The following is a 23675-nucleotide window of genomic DNA, read 5'->3' as shown; positions in this document are numbered from 1 at the left end:
TCTTTTTAAAAAACCACCCCTCAAAATCTAACCCAGCTGCAACTCTCAGGAGGGTGGCTAGGAAGTCTGAGATGCTGCTGGCTGTTTCTCACCTGGGCCACCATAACGAAGCGTGTGATCACCTGGGCCCGCTGCTGAGCTGTCGGCTTGCTGAGCACCATGAGCTGCACCCACTGGGAGACGCTGTTGAAGAGGGTGATGAACCGCTCCAGGATAGGGTTATCCACCGTGCAGCCATGCATGACAAAACTGTGATAGTCTTGGAACTGAGGGAAGGAGAAAGCAGATCAGTCAAGACTCAGGGAAGGACAAGGAAATAGGGCCTTGGGACGGGTCCCCAATGTGGAGGTGCCCGCCACCTCCAAGGCCTACATAGTAACCTTCCCTTGGGTGGTGGGGAAAAGCCCTTGCAAGCGCACAGCACAGAGGCACATTTGGTAACTGGAGAGAGCCAAGCCCTCAGGCTGCTGTTGCCTATAGGGGAGCGGGCCAGACCTCAGTGGCAGAGCACCTGCTGTGCACATAATCCCGGCATCTTCCGTTAAAAGGATCAGGCAGCAGCAAGTAATGGAAAAAGAGCTCCACTTGAGATCCTGGAAAGCTGCTGCCTGCCAAAGCAGAGAATATTGGGCTGGATGGACCTAGTATAAGGCAGATCTCTGTATTCCTATAACACTCCCAGCCACGAAAGAATCACTGCCCTGGGTTTCAGGCAACAGGCAGTTTAAAAGGGGAATGTATACCCTGGGGCATGTATGTGATTGCTATAACCATTATGCAAGGCTGCCTTATTGCTTTTATATGTATAAGTGCCTTTAGGAGGGTAAGATTTAATAGTTAAGCTCACAATGTTGTCTTCTGTAGCTTGGACACCTGCCAGAGAACTAGTTTGTTAGAAGATGAGGTTGTGGAACAGTCAATGTCCCTCAGCTGGGCCTTATCTATGAGGAGGCTAGATGTAGCCTCAAGAACACCTCTTTGAAGCTCATCTAGTCAGCCACTAACAAGCTGCATGTGCTGAGAACCGGTAGCACATGTGATAGGAGGGTGGTAGGGAGGGAAAGGACCGTTTGATGTACAGTAGCCTTGGCACTGATCCAGTTAGCTCTAAAGAGCTACATGTGCCAAGGATGGGCTGCACGTGCTGATTAACAGTAGGGCACGCGCCATGGAAAGAGTAGCATAGAGAGGTCAAGATGTGCTTTGGCACCAGACCAGTGTCCTCTCACGTAAATAGGGTGATCCATCCGGTGCCTTGACACCCCAGATCAAGGGACGGGGATACTTCAAAGATAGTGAGATAGTAGCCATTGTCTATTAGGCATAGGGCAGCTTTGATGCCTAGTCTGATTAATGATGGACCCTGTCAAGATGTGCCGATTTGATGTTAGATATAGCTAATGATGCATTCCGTCATTGTGTATGCCTTGCCAAGATTTTCTCTATAAAAGGTGCCTGTGTCATGAGCTCAGGTTGCAGACCTTAACACCTCTATGTGAGAGACCTTGGGTCTGTTCCGCTGGGTAGGCATGCCTGATATGTACCCAATAAAGCTTTCTCCTTTGTGAGTAAACCGTGAGTCTGCCTCATTGTTCTCCTTGATACCGACCCTAAAATATTTGGAAGCCCACGGCCGGGGCAGTACAGGGAATAAATGTACTAGCAAAAGTGAAGTGACCAATGGCTTGTGGTTGAAGCCCTTCGCCCTGGGAAAATGGCAGCCATCAGGGCCCGGCTCAGGTTTTTGTGCCTCCTAAGACAAGGCTGCCCCCTTTAAATAGCGGCACTAGTGTGGGAAGTGTGGAAGACTGTAACTCAGTGGGGGGTTGAAGTCTGCATGGGGGGGAGGGAGAGAGAGAGAGAGAGAGCGATCGTCCTCCAAGGTGTCTACGCTCTCCACCTGACCTGCTCATCCACCCGTCTTCCTTGCTTTGTGTGTTAGTTAGAACTAGACTGCCTTTCCTATCAGCTATGCTCGTCTATAAACAAAGTAGCTTTTTTCTCTTTTTTCAACCAAGTCTGCTTAAAGCAGGGTCAAACCCGGACACCTTGTGCAGGGGAACCACTCACACAGAACTCCCAGTTCCGCTCCCAAGGCTGCATCACAGCCAATCTCTGCCGATAGGCCACACCCAGCAACACAGCCCCTAAACCAGGGGGGCTGGTTTCAGGAGGAATAGGTTTGTGTCCCACTTTTCAACTAATATGAGGCTTACGTACAAGTGGCCTTCTCTAGACCAGCTCATGCCTTCCCTCCTCCACAAGGAGGAGATGGAAAGCGTCACCTTTCACTTTCAGTTGACTGCAGTTCAGCATTATGTCTAAAAGTGTATTTAATCTAAACCATGGTTGTTCTTGAAACTTCAGCTTCATAAACCATCGTTTGGAGTTCACTTGTTTCACTATACCAGGGTTAAGTTTAGCCACCATTCGTCCAGGTGTGGACATAATAAAGCTAAATTCTGGATAGTTTAAAATGGAAATGAAAATGTCCAAACCATTCCTGTCCGTACCAGAGGAAGAGGAGGAGAAACCGGATCAAGGGACCTGCCGCTCACTCACGTAAGGTTAAACTAGTGGTTAGTATCACATCCAAATGAGGACAATGCAAGAAGCAGGGGTTGTCAAAGGAGACCCACTGAAATGAATGGCCATAACTAACTGCAGTGGGTCCACTCTGAGTAAGACTTTGCTGGAAACAACCCAATGTCAGAAGATAAAGCGCCACAAAAGAGTCTCTGTCAGGTACAGACAGAAGACCAGGGAAGTCCCAGGCAGGCCTTCCTGGAAGGGGCACCACCATCAGCCAGACTTCAAACCTGCCACGATGTCATCGGGGAACACCCAGGGCGATGTGGAGAGAGGCCATCCTTCAGAGACCCAGTCCCAAGCCATAAAGGGCTGCATTTGAATGGTACCCAGATATGGTTCAGGAGACAGAGCAGCTCTTTTAAGAACACCAGCATCAGCCCAGTGCGGCAACTAAGATTTTGCACCTGGGCTCATTCCCTTCTCCCTCTCAATCCACTTTCCTCTTATGTCATGCTTTTGTAAGTGTGAGGGCAGGGACTGTCTTGTTTATAGATTTGCAAGCTGCTCTGGGAGCTCCCCCTTTTTCCCTTTCTTTTTTGCTGAAGAACAGGATAAAAATTATTTAAAGAAAAATAAACATACAGTGACCCCTGGGATGATGGCACATGGAGGATACGGCTATCAATGGCTACTAGCCACAGCGGCTGTTGGAGGCAGTAATTGCCGCTGAATACCAGTTGCCGGGAATCGCAAGTGGGGAGAGTCTGCTGCTGAGCTGTTTACGGGCTTCCCAGGGGGGCATCTGGCTGGCCAGTGGGAGAAACAGGGCACTGGACTGGTCCAGCTACAGTGGTCTTATGGGAATGGGGGACAAGGGGACTGCAGAAAAGCCAAGCCTGGTCTCAGAGAACTAAAGAAAAAGAGCAAAGGCAGGCTGGGAAGATGTGCGAGATTGAGAAAATGGTGTCACTATTTTTATTTTGTCTATGGTGTGTATCTAGTATAAATACTGCACTGACTATTGTCTGTTTGCTGGCTATATTAAAGATTTTGTATGCTTTAAAAGTTTCTGAATACTGTTGTTTTTGATGACTCTTTAATAAGTGCACTTGTATCTTGTTAAAAGCAGGAAATAAATTTTATTTATTTATTTATTTGTATCCTGCCCTTCCTCCCAGCAGAAAATTGATTAAATAAATACAGAGATGCCCCCATCCAAACACACACACGCACACAGAGGCCCCCAATGGGTCTCACCAGGATCTTGCTGAAGGAATGGTACTCCAAGTGGGTGAGATGCTCCGCCAGATCCCCTGACTCCAAGTGGTCAAAGAGCAGTGACATCTTGCGCTTTTTCTGTGCCATGGGGTGGCGCTGTGTGACTTGCCGCTTCCACTTGTAAGTAGGGCTGGAAGGGGACACAAGAGGTCATGCTTTGTCTGGGTTGTGCAAACAGAGATGTGGAGACTGGCTAGCCCCTAAAGGGTGCTAAGGTCCTGCCCGACAGTCTGGCCCTGAGTCTCTGATACTCGGGGGGGGGGGGCTGGTTGCAATTGTCAAGACTTTCTGGTCTCATTTCTTTTAAAGGCTTTACAGTCTTGCCATAAAGCTTGTCCTGCAGCTCACAGAAAGTTCTGTCTCTCACACACATGCTAAAAACAAACACAGAGAACAATCAATTATACGCCATCCCATCAGAGCTGCCATTTCAACTTTAGCCCACACACACACACACACCTGGCTAAAAAGGCTTTTCTCAGCTTTCTGAACTCTACTGGTGAGCAAGACTGGTGGGCCTCCTCAAGAAGCAAATTCTAAAGAGGGGGTAGGGCCACTGAGAAGGCCCTACTTTGAGAAAGGCAGCCTGTGCATACTCCAAGGAGTATCCTTCTCCATCACCACTATCCAACATGTTGCACTCAAGGGCTCAACAAAGCAAGTTCTGGGGCAGAGCTTGGCACATGCCACTCTCATACACATCAGGAATGCAAAGCTCACAGTCAGATGTTTGTGCACTGGAATTGCATCTAATCTGACCCGCACCTCCCAGCCATCAGAAGACAGCCCGCAAAGAAACATGGGGAGGGCTTGGAAGGACAGCTGGGGGGGGGCTGTTTACCTACACGCTCTCTATGTCAATGAGGCTGGAGTGATGCTGGTTCCCTTCCTGGCCCAGAAGCTCTTTCAGCTTCTTGATCTGTTCTGCCAGCTCTGGGTTTAGATCAAATTCTGCGGGGAAGGCCGAGATCCAGTATCTGCTAGAATCAAGAATGCAGGTTAGTGCCAAAGCCAAAAGGCGGGATGCAGCCTCCTCAGGAGGGGAGAACAGGAGCCACAACAGCTCAAAAAAGTATCAACGTATCTAAAAAAAGGCACATTTTAGGGAAAATCCATGCCAACATATGAAGTTTTGTGCATCTTTTTTTCCTCACAGAATGAGAGATGGGATGGAATGGATTTATGAGGACATGTGAAACTCACATGGACAGGAGGAGACCGACTCATCCATCTGCACAAACCTCTAATACAGAGAACCAAAATGTCTTCCTTCATCCCACAAGTCATTCTGGAGCCAACTCCAGGAATACACACGCGGTCAAGCAATAGTGAACCAATCCCAGCAAAGGGTTTTTTTTAAATCCAGACATACCTCCAGCACATAAGAGCGAGGAGCTCCTGAAGCATCCTCACTATCCCACCATTCAATATCCATAGCAGCCCCCTACCCTCTCCCCACTTGCCGCCTTTCAGCAACCAGCCACACCCAACCTCCCCTGCTCTGTCCTACCTGACCAGGTGGCAAGTTTTAACTTGCAGGGAACTGTTTTCTGACCCACGCGATTCCTGGTAAGTTCAGGGCAAAGTTAAGGAAAAAAGAGAGGAAGATTGTCTGTGTAAATGTGTGCATTATGGGGAGTTTCAAACTGGAGAATATCTGACAGGTGAGTAGAGCAAAGATTTTATGGTGTGGTTGCATCAAAGCCATTAAATGATGCTCCCTAGCCACTTCTTTAAGTTTCCATTTAGTTCATGCATACAGTTCTGTTTTATCAGCGACCAGGTCCCAGGAGTTCACAAGGGCTTAAAGAGAGTTCATCCATCCAACCATTGTTGTTTATAAGTGTGAAGAGGACAACACCAACATTAATATGAAGAAAAAGATCCAGGTTGGTTCAAGAAGCTACAAAGGGAGGGGAGACTGGGGAAATAAGGGGGCTGGCAGAGAGATCTGGGTAAGAGAAAGTTCCATTGTGGACAGCACTTCCAACTACTTCTTTCATCCTTGGGATTTTAGAGGCCACAAAGCAGCTGCCCATCCATCAAGTCCATCTGTCCCCCCCCCAGCTTGGAGACATGGAGAATAACAGGCTCATTTTCCACAGAAGAGATTTTGGCTGCTTCCAGGCAAGGAGGCTCCAAGTGCTAATAAATCATTGCTCATCCACTGTAAGCTGCAAACGGAACTGACCTTCTGGCACTTTTCTGGGTGTTCCTCCTGCTGCATTCCATCCACACCAGTGGGCATGGCACAGCTGCTGTGGGTGGGGATTGGGAAGGTCCAATTCTCTTGCACAGCCTTTTTTTTTGGGGGGGGGAAGGATCCTTCTGAATATATATTTAGTGCTAAGTGCTTATTAATTTAAACATGAGTGTTGCACATTGCTAACCATGAATGCCAAACACAAAAGCATTCCAACGTTTGTTCTGGATCAGAGGCATAGACTGAAAGTGTTTAATTGGGGGGGGGATACCTTACTACAATGATGATGACCTGAAAGGGTTCCCCCAACTTAAAATTATATTTAGTGTTATTACACTATAACACACTTTCATTTAAGCAGTTTTTCAAAAATATTTTATTACCTTTGAAAAATTATAGCCAGAATAGTGCTTTAGCATTAATTAATTAATTAATTAATCAATCAGGATATGTAATTAGTTATTTAATGCATGATTAAATAATTAGTTAACCATGATATATTCAGAAGGCCCATGAGGCTACCACCTTGCTGAAGCTAAGCTGGTCAGTTCCTGGATAGGTGGTCCCATGTACACTGCCTTGGGATCCATGATGCATAAAAAGGTAGAATATAAATGTAATAAAATAAAATGCTGGTTTTAGAAAAAATAATGGGCTGATAAAATTGTGATTTTGTGTTGAGCTGTGATAGGTTCACCTGCCAGATAGGTCACTGCCTACTACCTCAAAACCCCGCCTCTTGCACGAAAAGCATCTACCCCCTGTGGAAGCTGTGCTATTCTTCCATCCTTTTAAAAAAAGATGGACTTTCTGCAGTAAGAAAAAAGATGGTAGAAGAAACCATGGGAAAACACAGGAAGATTTCAAGTGGATGACCACGCTGTGTGAATTCTCCCGACACCACCCCACACGTAAAATGTGAGCGAACAAGGCATGGCGATTCCACCACAAATGCCTCGTGTGGAGTCAGGCTTTGTCTGACAAAAATGTTTATGCCTGGGAGAGGAGAGGCTCCAAATCAAAGTGTGGCTGGGTGTCGAGGGAAACTAAGCCCTGAAGTACTAGAATTTTGGATGCAGGTTTTCAGGGAGATTAGCTCCATAACAGGGCAATGGGTGCATCCATCAACATGTTTAGCACTGCTGAATGTTTTTCTAGGTTTGGATGCAGATTTACATCCTAAGGAATTAATTAGCCTTTTGTTGTCGGCAGCAAGACCAGTGGCTGCATGACAGTGGAAATATTTCAAGGGGGTTAACAAAGAGGAATGGCATCGAAGAGTACGGCAATTAGCCCTTTGGGAAAAATTAACTCAAAAACAGAAAGTGATCTGGGAGTTTAAAAAATATATAATTTTGTTTCTGCATGGTGGAGATTTATAGAATTTGTTAACATAATGAATCATGGCCAGACACCACCAACAGCCCTACCCTGTCCCTGGACGAATTAGTTTTTTATCTTTTTTCTTTAGAATCCTTGGTTGTATAGAGAAGAAAATATCATGACTGGAAATTAAAAATATTATTTCAGACTTTTGAGATTGGATTTTCATTTCTTTCATCTTTTTTGTTTTTGTATCTGTATTTTGACTGCTGTATTTGATGAAAAATGTAATTTCACCAGTGCAGGGAAAGGGGCAAGTTCTAAATGTTTAAGACGTAATATTAATTGTGGAGAAAATGTAATCAAAAGTTAATGGAGAAGATTAAGCAGACAACTTTTGCTCACCAAGTGTCCTCCAGATGTTTCGGGCCACAACTCCCATCAACCCCAGCCAGCCAGCCTATGATGCCTCCGGCTGATGGGAGATGTAGTTCAAAGCACCAAGAAGGTACCAGGATGGCAAGACATTTGCTGGAGGACTCAGCAATATTGGCTGGGAATGGAAGCTGTAGGAATGATGATGCCTCGTCAGCTGAAGAAGGATATATCTGAAGCAGCTTCGCAGCCAGCTCTGAGGAGGGAATGTACCAGGGGTGCATCATGAGGAACATACGGACGAGCTGGGGGTCTCGTACCTTGCCCTCGTCATCTGCAAAAGAACACATATCAGAGCATGTTCCTCATGCATATTTGTTAAGAAGAAGAACAACATCACACACCCCGTGACTCCTGCTCCACAAAGCCCCAGCTACAAAGGCCCTGCCCCCCATATGCTGCTTCCAGCACACCTCCCGCACAGCAGGAAGGGACAGCCAATGTGGTTCAACTCCCATCAGCCCCAACTATTATTATTATTATTATTATTAATCATCATCATCATCATCATCGACCCTTCAACCGAAGGTCCCAGGGCAGGTTACAACTTTAAACACAAAATTAAACACAGTTAAAAATGACCTAAACATCACAGAAAATAGGGTGGGTCCTAAAAATATTAATCTCAGGTGTCGAAGGCCAGGGTAAAGAGGAACGTCTTCAGCATTCACTTAAGGTTGTACAATTTATTTATATATTTATTTATTTATTATTTGATTTATATCCCGCCCTTCCTCCCAGCAGGAGCTACTTTTGAAAGTCCACGTACACTATGTCTGCTGGATCACCTATACGCTTGTTGACACTCTCAGAGAACTCTAATAAGTTAGTGAGACAGGACTTACCCTTGCATAAGCCATACTGGATCTGCTTCAGCAAGACTTGTTCTTCTATATATTTGATTATTTTATTTTATTTAAATGATTTCCCCCCCAGTTTTCCAGAAACAGACATTAAGCTAACCAGCCTGTAATTTCCAGGATCCCTCCCCCCAGATCCCTTTTTAAAATTTGGTATTACATTTGGAGGGCACCATGTTGGCCACCCTTGGAATATAGGATGGGTGCAGATCGCATAAAGGCAGCAGCCAACCGAGTACCAGATTTGAACAGGACAGTCTACTCACCATGCTGGGCATCTCAAAGGCAACAGTTAAGTCAGTATAATTTGAGGTGGGCCACAGCTTATAATGGGGGTGTGAAATCCCCAGTTCTCTTATGCCTGAGTATGGCCTAGGAGTATAAAACATGTTACACGGAAACAACGAATCCTGGTGCCTCTTGAAGGGGAGAGTCATGGAGGTGCACAATATAGGGGGAGCCAATGCTTATTTTGGGGTGTGAGAGCATCTATGTCTTGACTGCATCATGACCTGCATTAGTTGCCAGTTTGCTTCTAAGCTCAATTCAAGATGCTGACTTGAGGCACCTTAAGGGCTGCCTGCGTACATATGCCCCACTCTGTATGCTGCCAGGTGGGCCACTATCAGAAGCACAGCCTTTTTGGTAGTGATGCTCACTCTATGGAATGCTCCTCTGCCAAATGAGGTTTGCCAGTCCTGGCCTCTTTGTTGTTTTAGGAGACAAGCAACAAGGCCTTTGACTAAATACATTCCCTTGTCTGATTTGAACACTTCGGAGTTTTTGATTGCTGCCCTCAAGATATTGTTTCTCCTATTCTACCTAACTATATAATATTTTGGCAAGTATCACACTCACTGTGAATGCTTCAGTGCAGGCATGCAGCGGCAGCAACAGCAGCTTGAGCCACCCACCTTGGAAGCAGTGGCAGTAGTCAAGGGGGGGAGGCAAGGGGGGGAGGCAAGACCAGCAGATGAGCCAGGGCCTCCCCGCAAGACAACTTCCCTGCAGTGAATGCTTGAGTTGTATGCCTTGGTGGTGGCAGCAGGAGCAGGCAGGTGCATGGTGGCAGCTGAAACGTTCACGGCAAGTGGAGCAGGCAGGTGAGGTGAGTGGCTAAAGCAAGCAAACTGCAGTGTTAATGCTTGGTGACCCATGGGGAGGGAAGATTGGCAACCTGGGCAAGGGGCTTTGGTGACTGGGGGGGGAGAGGCCTTGGTGACCTGGAAAGGGGAGGGGTTGGTACAAGAAGCATACGGGGTGGAGCCGCTAGTAGTTGCCTAAGAATGTAATCGCGCTGCAGGGGCAGGCCTCATCTCCATGGAAACATGGAGTGGGAGGAGCAAAGCAGGGATGTGGCTTCCAAACTATGTCTGTGCATACTCTTAACAATACTGAAATTCTACCCTGCCCTGGCGAAGCAGTGAGGACATAGAGGGACACTGAGAGTGGAAAAGTGGCAATTTAAAACAACAGGAGAGGTCTGAGTACACTGGGAAGGAAAGAACACTGAGGTTTTTTTAAAAAATGTTTTAACAAGGAGAAATTGCAGAGATGGGTACAACACAGAATCTAACCCAGGTACAACAGAGCCTTTCCCAACTCCCTTCTTGCTGTATTCAAACCTTCCCTGCTGTTTAAACTAATGCTTTCTGCCTCTCATATTTCTCCATCCCTGCTTTACTCAAACCTCTCCCATTGTTTAAAACCAGCACTTCTCAGAATTCCTTACCAAAGGCCTCAATGCATCCATGCAGAAGTTCATCCACTGTGCACCCCTTTTCCAGGTCCAGAGTCTCACACATTTTGACTCTCTGCCCCCTTCACTTGAGAAAGACACCAGTGTTGATGGGGTGCTACCCCCAGGAGTGAAACCTAAGAGCAGAAAGAAGAATGTGAGCAAAGGTGCAATAATCTCTGAGGTTGTGAGGGGCTCTTCTTCTCTCCTTGGGGTTCAGCCTGAGGGGAAAAGTGGGTGTGGGATGCTAGCTGAAGTTTATTCCCAAATTAATAATGGGCCCAGGTTACTAGATCACCAACAGTGAATACAAGGCCATCATCACCAACAATCAATTTAAGTGGCTTGAGAAAGAAAAGTTGTTACTTTTTGATCTCTGTATGGTCTGAATTCTGCACAGCAAAGATTTGTTAGGGACACTTATTTATATTTATTTATTTTATTTATTTGTTAAATTTCTATACCGCCAGACTAGCATAGCTCTCTGGGCGGTGTACAACAGAAAAAATATAAATATATACAATAAAATCCTATAATTCAGTGCGAGGAACACGTAAGTAAAAATCCGCAGATCTAAAATCAATTAAAACATACTTAAAAAACTAAAATGCCTGAGAAAAGAGGAAGGTTTTAACTTGGCGCCGAAAAGATAACAACGTCGGCTCCAAGCGCACCTCATCGGGAAGACTATTCCACAGTTCGGGGGCCACCACTGAGAAGGCCCTAGTTCTTGTTACCATCCTCCGAGCTTCCCTATGAGTCGGAACTCGGAGGAGGGCCTTCGATGTTGATCGTAGTGTACGGGCAGGTTCACTTCAAATGTGTTGGACTCATTTAAACAAGGCACCGTTTAAAATGAAGCTCTGGGTAGGAGCAGCTCCCATGCTAGGCAAGGTCTGTGCTCAACTCCTGTGGGGGATATGCCTGGCACCTGGGACACTCCCATGTCAGAGGTTTCACATTTTCTTTCCTCTGAACACAGATCTTACTCCAGAATTAATTATCTGCTGGTATCCCAGGATGCCAAATACACTATTCTACATGCAAACATCACGGTAATAACTGCCTCTGATCACACACTGGTGTCAGCTGTGTTCTCTCTTGGTCATGTCATTTGTAAAGGGTCGGGATGGCAGCTACCATCTGGGCTATTATTATGCCAAGAAATTAAAGATAGACTTCTGGAAACAATCTTGCACCCCTGAGGTTGAAAGTGCAACTATATGGGATGCTATAAAAGCCATAATTGGGGGTACTGCATCCAGGAAGTGACTCAACTTAAACAGGATACGAGGTTTCTCAAGGATAAACTGCTGGAAGAGATTGTGAGGCTTGAATTAAAACATAAAAGGTCCAGTTGCTCCAAGACATCTAGACATCTTATTCAAAAATGTAAAGAACTAGAATCTAGAATTAGACTAGTTCTGATACATCTTTATAGGTCTGTTATGAATTTGGCAATAAACACTCTTGATTTTTGGCTACAGCTGTAACTAAGAAAATTACATAGGAATTGGGTGGCTAATCGCAGTGGTGTCTGGAGATGGCGTCCCATGCTGATATTAACTCTGCCTTTCAATATTTTTACAAATCTCTGTATGAGTCACACAATCCAAATTTGCTCAAAATATGCAAATGTATAGCTAAAGCTAACCTTAACACCTTTGACAGAGTCTCACAGAACAATGCTTGAAGGAACCTATTTTTTCGAAGGAAATACTTTTTGCCATTAAAAAGCATAAGCGCAGCAAAGCACCTGGCCTTAATGGGTTTGGGAGTGATTTTTATAAGGTTTTTTACTGAAAGATTTCTCCCCCATTTGGAGCCCTTCTTTAATAGCTGCTTACCACAATCCTGGAAATAATCCCACCTGATAGTGATGGCCAAACCAGGGGGGGATCCAATTCACTTGGACTCATATCACCCCGTTGCTCTGATCAATCAGGATGCTAAGCTTTTTACAGCAATTTTCTCAGCCAGACTGAACAGAGCAGTGAGGTGTTACTTGGTGACCAGAAAGGATTTATACCCAATAGGTATATTTCAGACACAATCCGCAGGACACTTAATGTAGTGAGCGCTAGCGCCTCAAAGCAAACCTCTACAACCTTAATATTGCCCTATATCGCTAAAGCTTTTGATTGGCTAGAATGGCCCTTGCTAATGTCAGTGCTCAGGCCGTGCAGTTTGGTATTAAATTCAGGAGTGTTATGCGGCTATTGTGTCCTGAGACGAAGTCTGTGGTGAGGGTGAACAGTTTTGACTCCTGTAGGTTCGACGTACACAGAGGCACGTGGTAAGGTTGCCTCCCATCTCCACTTCTCTTTGTACTGTCTATGGAGGTTTTAGCCAATATCATTCGACATACGGAATCCATTACAGGAGGGGAGATGGGCGGGACCATTCATACTATAAACTTGTATTTGGATGATATCCTTCTTATCATTCGCAATCCTCAGGAGACTATTCCAGATTTAAAGAGTCTGCTGGATGCTCTTAGTGAAGTTTCAGGGTTGGTGATTAATTATCAAAAATCTGCCATGTTGTGTATTGCCACCCTATTGGAGACGCAAAAGATGTGAATGATGAGAATGGGCTTTCCCTACAGCCGAGCAGTATAAAATGTTTAGGGACAGTATTAGCCAAAGACCTCTTGAGGCTTACAAAATGGAACCTTGGTCCTTTACTTAAACAGACAAGAGAAGAGCTGAAGAGCTGGAAGGGGCTACATCTTTCTTTCTTGGGGATTAACCAGGATGGTTAATCTTGCGCCAAGTTTCTGTATCTGTTCCAACCATTGCTAATATGGGTCTCTTAGACCCAAAAGGGCTCAGTTTAATAAAAATGCTAGGTTTTGCTCTCAGAAAGACGGGGGACTGGGAATTCTGAATTTACAGCTGCATTTTGATGCTTAGTACAGTTGATTCTGGTAATCTGATCAAACAAACCAGTGGAATGGATGGATACAGAAATGGGTCAGGTAGATCATAATGTAGGTGCACTTCAATTTCTTCTGATCTGTGAAAGTTGGACAGTGAAAAAGGCGGATAAGAGAAAAATCAACTCATTTGAAATGTGGTGCTGGTGGAGAGCTTTGCGCATACCATGGACTGTGAAAAAGACAAATAATTGGGTGTTAGAACAAATTAAACCAGAACTGTCACTAGAAGCTAAAATGATGACACTGAGGTTATCGTACTTTGGACACATCATGAGAAGACATGATTCATTAGAAAAGACAATAAAGCTGGGAAAAACAGAAGGGAGTAGAAAAAGAGGAAGGCCAAACAAGAGATGGATTGATTCCATAAAGGAAGCCACAGACCTGTACGTACAAGATCTGAACAGGGTGGTTCACGACAGATGCTACTTGAGGTCACTGATTCATAGGGTCGCCATAAGTTGTAATCGACTTGAAGGCACATAACAACAACAACAACAACAATGGACTACATTAAAAGTGTGACTGCAATGGACTCAGGAAAAGAACCTGCGGCGCCCTCCGGATGCAGCTGGACCCCGGCTCCCACCAGCCTCAACAGCCAGCATGGCCAGTGGTCAGGAACGAGGGGAGCTGTCGTCCAGCTAAATCCGAACCCCATCTCTGAAAGCTTTGCACTTCACAGACACATTGCAAGGCCACAAGAACACAAGAATCTGCTTTATACCACGTCAGGCCCTTGGTCTATCTAGCTTAGTATTGCCTGCCATCTGCAGGGTTGCAGGGAGTCTTTTCCCAGCCCCGCCTTGAAATGCAGAGGCCGAATGTGGAAGCTTCTGTGTGCAAAGCAGGTGCTCCGCCATTGTGCTATGATCATCGCTTCCACCTTCCTAGTGTGGGAGCTATTGGAAGTCATGTCTGCGTGGCACTGGTGCCTGCATGGCACTCACTCCGCTGGATCACCCACTGGTCACATGCACACATTGCACACTGAGGTGTAAAATGCTTCCCCTTCCTACTGGACAATGGGTGCCCTGCTGGGGTCCTGTTTTCCAGCCCTTTTAAAGTAACGCAGAAGCACAAATTGTGTGCCCTCTCAAGGGAAGCTTTGCTAAGCCTTGGCTACAAGAATTAGCTTGGTTAATTTCATCCCACTTCTTGGCACTACAAAGATGTCCTTTGAAATTGAAGTGGAGTAACAAGGGCAGTCTACTGATTAAACTTTAAAGGCTGGTTATTAATCAATTAAATTGCAATACACTTGCACAGTACATGGACATAGACTCCCTCTGAGATACCAGAGGAAGCACAAGAGACCAAAAGCTGCTCCTCGCCGTGTGAGATGCAAAGGCCCTTCCCTTCCGCTGCCCGACTGTTACTCACCAGAACCAGAACAGCCTCAAAACAAACATGTCCTGAACTCTCAGCCTCACTGATTAATCAACTGAAGCTTTAGTTGATTCATCTACTAACTCAATTTTGTTGCTCTAGCCATGACTCCAAGGTCAGAATTAAAGCTGAGAGAGATTCCCATTGTTAAGGTTCAGTTTGCATCAGTTCATTGGTCACATTCACACGTTAATCATAAGCCAGAACATTTCGTGGTGTATTGGGAACAAGCATCCAACTGCTTCTGCGGCTTCCCTGGCCCAAACAGGATAAGCAAAGCAGGAATCCTTGTGTAACCCAGGGATTGTGGTTTGGTGTTCCAAGTCACGCGCAGCAAGCAACATCAAACCATGGCTTCAGGCTGGCTCGACAAGGAGAAACACACCACAATCCCTGGTTTGGATTCAATGCGAAACAAAGGCTTCCTGGTTTGTTTATCTCGCTTACCCCAGATGAGCAGCAGGGCAAGAGCAATCCTGGGCATGCTGTTCATTGTCAGTAAACCATGATAAGCCAGGAAGTCTGGCTTATGGTGACTGCCAATGCAGGCCGTTCTCTGTCCTTTGAAACAGTGTGAACCTTTTTCACCTGCCAACACATCATTCATCTCTATCCTGCTGTTCACTTGCAAGCAACTCTGCATTCTTCACAGTGTTCCCCTTCCCAACAACCCTGCTAGGTAGATCTGTATTTGTTCTTTGTATGCTGGGGTAGTGAGGGGGTAGACCAAGTGGCCTTTTGGCATCAAAAACAGTTCAAAATGCCTATCTTGAGAGGGAATATATTTAGAAATGCATATTTTAAATACATATTTCAATATATTTGCATTGTTTGTTTTAAAAAAATCAAATTAACATAGAACAGAATGGATGGGGTGGCAGGAGAGAGATGCCAACGTTACACAAATGGGAAAGAGAGAGATTTGCCCATCCTGAGATTAAATTAATGCCGGAAGACTCAGCAGGATTTCCAAGCATCTAGGGAGAACAGGGTGGGCTGTTCTGGAAGAGGAGACCTCCTTGCTTGCTTCTCTCCTTCTGGGCACAGCTGGCTACAGTACCTTTCCAAAGCAGCCCCGGGGCCCACCAAGTACTGAAGCAGCAGCATCCTTCTGCCCTGACCGTGGGATTCCCTTGAGGGAAAGAGGACTCAAGCCCAGGTGGGCTGCCTTCGGCCTGGTCCAGCCGCCAGGCTCCTCTTAGGTGCTTATAAGCAAAGTGTGCTGAAGATCACAGGAGAGGGAGGCATGACTGCTCTTAGGGGGCTGAAGTCAGGCCTGGGGAATCTCACCCCCCCCCCGTGCCCTGGGGCTGCATTCCTTCAGCAGAAAGTGACAGAGAGCCAAAATCGGAAGTGGTCAGGGCCAAAACACACATATACACCCCACCCCTGCAGAGGCGGCCTGACTCCAAATACCAGGAGTTGAGGACTCGAACAGGTGGGGATGGCTCTGGAGCCGCTCCCTGCTGGGAACCTTCAGAGGAATATGTCTGGCTCCCGCTGGGGACGGCGCTAAGCTAGATAGACCTCCGGTTGGGCCCATCAAGGATTTCCTTCTGAAATCAAGACTTAATCCCATGCTCTTTTTCAGCTCAGCTCTGATATTTGACTTGCCTCCTCTGAACATGCACCTTTCCCTCAGAAACCACAGCCAGTGCACGCACATCTGGAGTCAGGAGGCAGGCTTTTCCAGGTCAGAAGCCCAATTCCTAAGCAGACTGAAGCCTCTCCCAGCACTTGTCTTTGCAGAATGGAAGCGCCATGCTGTCTGAAGAATGAACTTTTTAGTCTTCTCAAGGCACCCCTGGGCTTTCTACTGCTAGATAGACAGACCTCCTCCCGCCCACACACCCCAACCAGCATTTCGAACTCCGACAGCAGAGAAAAAGTTCCAGAGATCTTGGCTCTGAGCAAGGCCTCCGTCTCCTTTTGGAGATCTGAATCCCAGCCAAGGGCTCTTCAGTCCCTGGCGAATGCTGGACCAGTCCCCTCCTCCTCCTCTGTTCAGTAGGAAAACAGCAGGCAGTGGGGGGGGGGGGAATAGGGTGGCGAGGCACAGTTGGGGGGTGAGGGATTCATTCCCAGCCTTTTTTCTGGTAACAACCTCACACCTCCTCCTCCACCTCCTTCCAAATGGGGGCAGCAGCAGAAAAGGTCCTGGCAAAGCCATGGCCCCCCCAACTTTAAAAGTCTTAGATAGATTCTCTAGCACATCTACACAGCCGAGGAATGTTTGGAAGGCCAGGGCCCTGGGGCATCTGCCAAGGGATGACTCAGGGCTGGCAGCTGACTTGAGACAGGCCCCTCAGCCTGGGAATCCCAGCCGGCAGCCTCTCTTGAAGCTTTGCTCTTCTCCTCTGTGGAAACATCCGGCCCAAACTGGGGCCTGTTTTGAGAGATGATTCTGTGACCCACGTCCCTCCCTCCAGAGAAACAACATCCGCTCTAGGCCTTGAAGCTCCCCTATGGGAAGCTTTGCCCTCCTGCCGGGCAACGGCTGCCTCCCCCCAAACACACACAGTACCAGGCCCGGATGAGTCCACACCCAACAGGCTCAGCCCCTCCTGTGTGGGACAGTGGCTAGAGTGCCAAACTCAGGCCTGGGAGACCAGGGGTCAACTCCTCACTCAGCCATAGACTTTCCTGGGTGACCTTGGCCAATCACTGAAATGAATGGACACATCTTTACTCTCAATATGTCTACTCCTAAGAGAACTTAGTTAGATACAAACTCATTATCTCTTACCTTAACCAACCTCACAGGGTTGTTGTGAGGACAAAATGGGGAGGGAGAGAACCTTATTTGTATACCACCTTGACCTACTTGGAGGAAAGGGAGGATATAAATGTAATAAACAAACAGACAGACAAATGTTGTTAATATGAGGAAGAGGAGATTTAACTAAACACACATCCAGAGTAGCGTGACTCTTGCACATAACAGATGCTGTCAAGAGTCTATGAAGTGTCCTTTGGGTGCTTCATGCCAGCCCTGGGCTGCCCAGCGGTGCTCTCCTGCAGAGGGCTGGGGGCTGATCGCCCAAGACCGAGACCCTGGCCCACCTGCAGAGAGGGTCAGGGCAAGGAGGCAGAGGGGGAGGAAAAGCCACCACCTCGCCTCACCTTCTCCTTCCGGGCAGTGGTGCAGAGTGGGCCCACAAGGAGGGGGCAAAAAGCGAACAGGGACGAGAAGGAAAGGACGAACCTTGCCCAAGCCCCCTCCCCCAATCTGGAGGCAAAACTGCCAAGGCTCAGCCTTGTAACATACGGCTCATGAAAACAGTGCTCCCGAGCATGCACAGAGTGCCTTTTTCTCCTTTCTTCTAACCACAACCAACCAACACACGCTGGGGATTGAGAGGACGGGCTCACCTCCGATTGTGTCCTGGAAACACTTCAGAAGAAAGAAGGAAGCCTCAAGCACTGGTTCTCTGTCACCCACCCAGGAGGGCAAAATACCCTCCAGGCTCTCTGAAAGGACCACAGCATCATCCTGTCCGCTTGCAGGATCTGAGGAAGGGCCGCAGCTCAGTGGCAGAGTGTCTGCCTGGCATGCGGAAAGTCCCAGTTCAATCCTGGCAGCCTCTCACCTGAAACCCTGGACAGCCCTTGCTGCCAGTCAGCGCGGACAACATTGGCCTAGATGGACCCAACGGCCTGACTCGGCGAAGGCAGCCTCCTGTGTCCCAGTGCTGCACCACAACAGCCAAGGAAGGCCGCCACCGCCCCTGCATGCGCCCGACTGCCTTCTCAAAACACGCACGTGCTTTCAGAGAGGAGGACCTGCCCGGCTGCTCTTCTTGCTTCTCACCACAGACACAATGACTAGTGAGGGCCGGCAATTGTACATTCTGTGAGAGCCACGGTGGCCCAGTGGCTACAGCCTAGAGGAGAAGGGGCACCTCAGGCTTCTCCATCTGGGCCTCAGAAATCCCCCTGCGTCAAACCAGGAGAATTTTTGCCTGGCTGGCAGGTGTCCTTGAACTGACCGTGCCTCTTGCTTCCTTGGATGGAGCACAGAGAGGGGCAGGCAACTCGTGAGTAGAACCTAGCTGACTGTACACAAGGAACATTAACATTGGTAGCTCCACCCACTTTTGCCTCTGGCTCCACCCACCTCTTGCATTTGCCTCTTGGAAGGTTGCCAAGAAGGACATTTCATTTCATTTTTAATTTGTATACCGCCTTCCTACATCACTGCACTCAAGGCAGTTTACAAACCTAGAAATGTCATAAATAGACAGAAATAATCATACTTCATCCTATAATGCTACAAAATACAAAATAATACAAAAAACACTTAAGCAACAAATGTTACAAAAATACATAATGTTACATATACAAGTGTTGCACCAATACAAATTACTAATAAATAAAAGCCATATCAGTCCCTTCTACTTCTAACATGCACATCCTCTCAGGCCCCTGGCTTTCACCCAGGACTCCATGCATCCATCCGGGCTCTCACCCAGGACCCAAACACAGCTCACCCCCAGAATCTTGCAACAAAGAGGGGACCTGGGAAATATGGCCCACAAGCTGGAAAGGTTCCCCACCCCAGCCTAGAGACTCTAAGGTGGAAGCCCGCCTGCACGCAGCTGCCCCCTCCTAGCACTGAGGCAAAGATGGCACCCACCCGAAGCCACCCAGAGTGGCCCTTGACCCGGATCTCCACTCCAGCAGCAGGAGGGTTGGCAGCAGAGGGTTAGTTCGGAGGGGTGTAGGACAGGCTGCATGGTGCATGCGCGTACACACACACACACACCAGCACCTGTCGTCCAGGCAGCCCCCTCACTCTGCCTCATGGTACACCTAGCCCTATGGCCTCACCTTCTCTACCTGCAGAGACACTTAAGATTCACCGACGCAGTTTTCCCAGCTACAAAGCAGGAGCCCTGCAAAGACATTGCAGGTGGCAAACACCGTTAAAGATGATGCCCATTTAGTTTTTAAAGATGTCTTCTGAATCATGAAGGGCAGCGGTAGAACCTGCTGTGGGGTACAGCAGACCGAGTATCAGCGTTCAACTCTCTGGGTGACCTTGGATCAGTCATGATCCCTAGGCTAGCCAACCCTGCAGGGTTGCTGCGAGGATAAAATGAGTGGTAGAGAATGACGCACACCAGCCTTGAGCTCTTTGGAGGAAAGATGGAACATCTGTACTGGAAACCAGGCTGTGCAAAAGGAGGGCGGCCAGGCAGGCATCAGGCTATGCTCCTTTTTATTAGAACCCCAAGATCCACCATCTGGATCTGCTGCTCCTGCTCCTGCAGAAGACAACCATGGAGAACTGAAGAATTCTGACCCCAGGAATTTGCCTACTGACTCCCAGAACTAAACTGAGCTCACAGTCTGCCACATAAAGCTATCTTTATTTCAGCAGTATAATTTAGGCTAGCATCATTTCGCTGGTGCTGTTATTCAACAACTGGGTGTCAGAACTTCCAGCAAGCCACCCAGAGATCAACCAGTAGCTCCCAGCCTATCTTCTTCCCTGTGTGGGGTGCTGGACTGCAACTGCAAGGGCAGGCTGAAGAAGGAAAGACTGAGGCATGGGGAAGAGAACCCTCTGCAGATCCCAGAAGGGCTGTCCTCATGACGCAGAAGAGGGCAAAGGCTTGATCTCTGCGTTGCCCCAGAGGGTAGGACTTGGCCTCATGGGCTTTAGTGGCACAGGATGGGAGATTCTGGATGCCCTTCAGGAGAAACTTCTGAATGGAAAAAGCACCTCAGGAATGGACCCAATGAACTGGGGTGGGGGGATGGTGAGCTTTCCCTCATGGAGGTCTTCAAGCAAAGGCTGCTCAGCCACCTGTCATGAGAGCTCAGGCTCTGGATTACCTGCATGGAGCAGCTAGGGGGTGGACCAGATGACCTCTAAGAGTCCCTCCAAACTCCACAAGACTGGAAAGCAGGTTCCAATCCCCACACAGCCATGAAACTCACTGGGCTAGTCCTACTCCTTCAGACTAGCCTACCTCACAGGGTTGTTATAAGGATAAAGTGTGCATGGGGAAGGGGACCTGTGCCCACCTGCCCCCCCCAAAAAAATCTGCAGAGGAAGGGCAGCTCAGGAGGAGTGGGCTCTTCCCTCCCCAGGAGGGCACACAGAATCCTGCACGTCTTAGGAATGTCTTGATGTCGGAGAAGGGGATTATTATTAATCTTTTGAGACAGGCCTTTGTGCTCGGAAATGGTGGGTTGGTGTTTTTCTGGCAGAGTTATTTTTAGGCAAGTTTTTCTTTTTCATGCGCATCTTGGGGCTCAAAACCCAAGCAGCAACCGGGAGCAGAGATAACATCCAAGGTTTGGTAATTTCAGTGTGGGAGGGCACTTAGAGACACCCCTTCTTCCAGATCCCACACCTTTTTGTTTACGTTCACCCTGTTTGTAAACTGATGTCATTTTCTCTCCCCCTGCCAGCTCAATGCATTGCATACCCAAGACCTTGTTGCAAAATATCAGCCAAATTACATGTTGCAAAATGTCATTTCTCAACATCCACCCTCAACAGTAGGATAAATATATTGACAGCAGATTGTCTGAGTGGCAGAAACATTTATCAACACATGCAGCTACTACTGCTGCTGCACACACAAAAGGCAAAAGAGCGCATTAAAACCAATGTGCTGCCTGCGGGGAGACGCACACTCGCACACAAAGGCAAACCCACACATTTGAGAATGTAAAGCCTTCACACAGAAAAAGGAATGCAGGTTGCCCTCTGCAGACCCCAACCTGTGCATGACCCCCCATGGAGCGTGTGCGTGCGTGCACACACATTCTTTCTCACACTTACTCCATGCACATACCAGATGCAGTCATTTTCTGTGCTGCTTCCACGCTGCAATGCACAGACAGAGCTTTTATGCACGTCCTTAGTGGGAGCACCACTTCTTGAGTGCATTACACAAAAGTCCACACCAGACACTCACCCCACGCGTGGTGCACCAAGGAACCCTATCTAAAAATATTCTAAAAATAATGCTACCGTCATGATCAGCACAAAACGGGGGGGGATGCCCCCCAGGGCTTCCGATTCCCGCCTCCCCCTGCCACAGCCCTGTGTGGACAGAGGGGCACCCGCTTGTCCAAGTGTCTGCCTGGCCCTCCCCGAGGGGGGCATTCGGGCAGGAGGTGGCTGCAAGGACTGCGCGACAGGCACACGTGACATGACCGGGGGGGGGGCGAGGGCAGACACCGGCTCTTCCCGCGACCACCGGCTCAAGCCCACCAAAGCAAAGAGCGCGCGCGAAAGAGGCGGCGCAGTTGCCTGGCCGAGAAAGCTCTCCTCGGGCTCCCCTCCGCTTCGGAGGATGCCATTTGGGCTACTGGGAGCGGCGGCAAGGGGCCCTGGGCCGGCAATCCGGCGTCTCCTCCGGCGACTCCTTTCCCTCGAGCTCAGTGCGCGGGAAAAGGCGCTCTGCACGCCCGCAGAGGCACTCTCGTCTCCCTACCCACGGGGCCGCCTTCGGCTTTCGGAGCGCCTTTGCCAGGCCCCTCGGCCGGAGTCCAGCCCCCGCGCCGCGCGCCCCTCGGCCCGGCCCCACCAGCCGCCCGCGAGGAGGGAAGAGGGGCAGCGGCACTCACCAGGGCTTCGGGGCAGCAGGAGCCCGCCGGTCCTACTGATGCTGCTGCCGCCGCCGCTGCGCGCCAACGGCTGCTCCGTCCGGCTGTGCCTGCGGGTGCCTCGGTCGCGCAAAACGCAGCCGCGTCTCGCCACCGGAGGGAGGGAGAGAGGGAGGGACCGAGGGCGGGGAGGTCCGCCCGCTCGCTCGCTCGCCCGGCCGCCCTTGGCCCGTCCCTTCCTTCCTTCCTTCCTCCCTTCTGTGCGCGCCTCGCCGCCGCCCTTCCGACGCCCGTCGCCGAGGCACTGCGCAAGGCCGGCGGAGGCGAGGGGAGAAGGAGGCGGCAGCGCCATCCCGCCCCCCCGCCCGGAGAATCTCCTGTTCCCCGGCCCGGCTCGAGCCTGGGGGCTTCGTCCCGGGCGACCTCTGAGCATGAGCGGAGTGCTTCCTTCTTCCTCTGAGCCCCGGCACTGCGCGCGGGATGCGGCGGGTCCTTCTGTCGCCAAAAGCCAAACGCTGCGGGCGAGGCTCCGTTCCAGCCGCAAGTCCTGAGCCTTGGCCGGCCACAGCATGGCCAAGGAACGGAGCGGGGGACGGCGTCCCGGAGGGCGTGCCGAGTGTGTTCCCCAAAACTCAGAACGGAAAAGTAAAGCAGAGTGGCCCCGAGTACGAGAGAGGCAGAGCCAATGGCAGGAGGCGCCAGAACATGTGCAGAGGGCATCGTTTGGAGAAGGGCCGCGGCTCAGTGGCAGAGCACTCACTCGGCAGGCGGAAGGTCCAAGGGTCAAGCCCAGCGGCGCCGGCCTCCTGTCGGGCAGGGAAAGTCGCCTGCCTTGAACCTGGAGAGCTCCCGAAACACGGTCCGATGTAGTAAAGAGCCGATGACCCGAGGAAAGCGCCTGCCCGCCCGCCTCTCGCTTCTGGGGGAGCCTGGGGGAGAGGGAGGGCCCCGTCCGGACCGATCCCTGTGGTGGGTGAACGCCTTTAGGTCGGGGAAGAGGGGAGATTGCCCTAAAGCCTGCAGGAAGAAACTGCTTCTCCCACCTTCGGAGCAGCAGATTGCATTAGCCAAACAAATGCAGATGAGGGAGGTCTGGGGGAGAAGCAAGGGAGGGGACTCTTGGACTCGCCCCAGCCAGGCTCTGTTTGGAGGCAGCCTGGGAGCGTCGGTAGCTCTGACCCAGCAGGCACAACCAACGGGGAAAGGCACGGTGGCGCAGTGGTTAGAGGGCCCTCGGACTAGCCCCGCGGAGGCCTGGGCTTAAATCTTCAGCTCCTCAATGAAGCGCTCTGGGCGTCCATGAGCCTTTCACCACCGCCCAGCCAGACCTTCCAAACAGGGGCATCTGCCAAAACGCCCCCCACCCATCAACTCAGGCTGGCCTCTCCACAGTGCCCTGCGGAAGCA

At 49.3% G+C, this 23675-nt stretch overlaps 1 protein-coding gene across 10 annotated transcripts in view; it reads right to left on the bottom strand.

Moving 5' to 3' along the window:
- Nucleotides 1-23314, bottom strand: part of RASGRP2 (RAS guanyl releasing protein 2) — a 66875-nt gene extending 43561 nt beyond the window's left edge. The window contains exons 1-7 of one of the 10 annotated variants that reach the window (XM_061605644.1): nt 23029-23314; nt 10364-10506; nt 7943-8045; nt 5321-5383; nt 4656-4790; nt 3790-3940; nt 93-266 (exon numbers count right to left, since the gene is read on the bottom strand). In XM_061605644.1, coding sequence (XP_061461628.1) covers nt 93-266; nt 3790-3940; nt 4656-4790; nt 5321-5383; nt 7943-8045; nt 10364-10436 — 699 coding nt within the window. In that variant the 5' untranslated portion in view covers nt 10437-10506; nt 23029-23314. Of the gene's footprint in view, nt 1-92; nt 267-3789; nt 3941-4651; nt 4791-5320; nt 5384-7741; nt 7914-7942; nt 8046-10363; nt 10507-21511; nt 21533-21690; nt 21788-22289; nt 22635-23028 lie in introns of those variants that run through there. The other 9 variants (XM_061605648.1, XM_061605643.1, XM_061605647.1 and 6 more) reach the window with 9 other exon arrangements.
- Between the last annotated feature and the right edge of the window lie 361 nt (nt 23315-23675).

This window comes from Rhineura floridana, chromosome 22 (assembly GCF_030035675.1).
Source record: "Rhineura floridana isolate rRhiFlo1 chromosome 22, rRhiFlo1.hap2, whole genome shotgun sequence".
NCBI classification, from domain to species: Eukaryota; Metazoa; Chordata; class Lepidosauria; order Squamata; family Rhineuridae; genus Rhineura; species Rhineura floridana.
The sequence above is the reverse complement of the archived record's forward strand: the minus strand, read 5'-3'. Positions and strand labels throughout refer to the sequence as shown.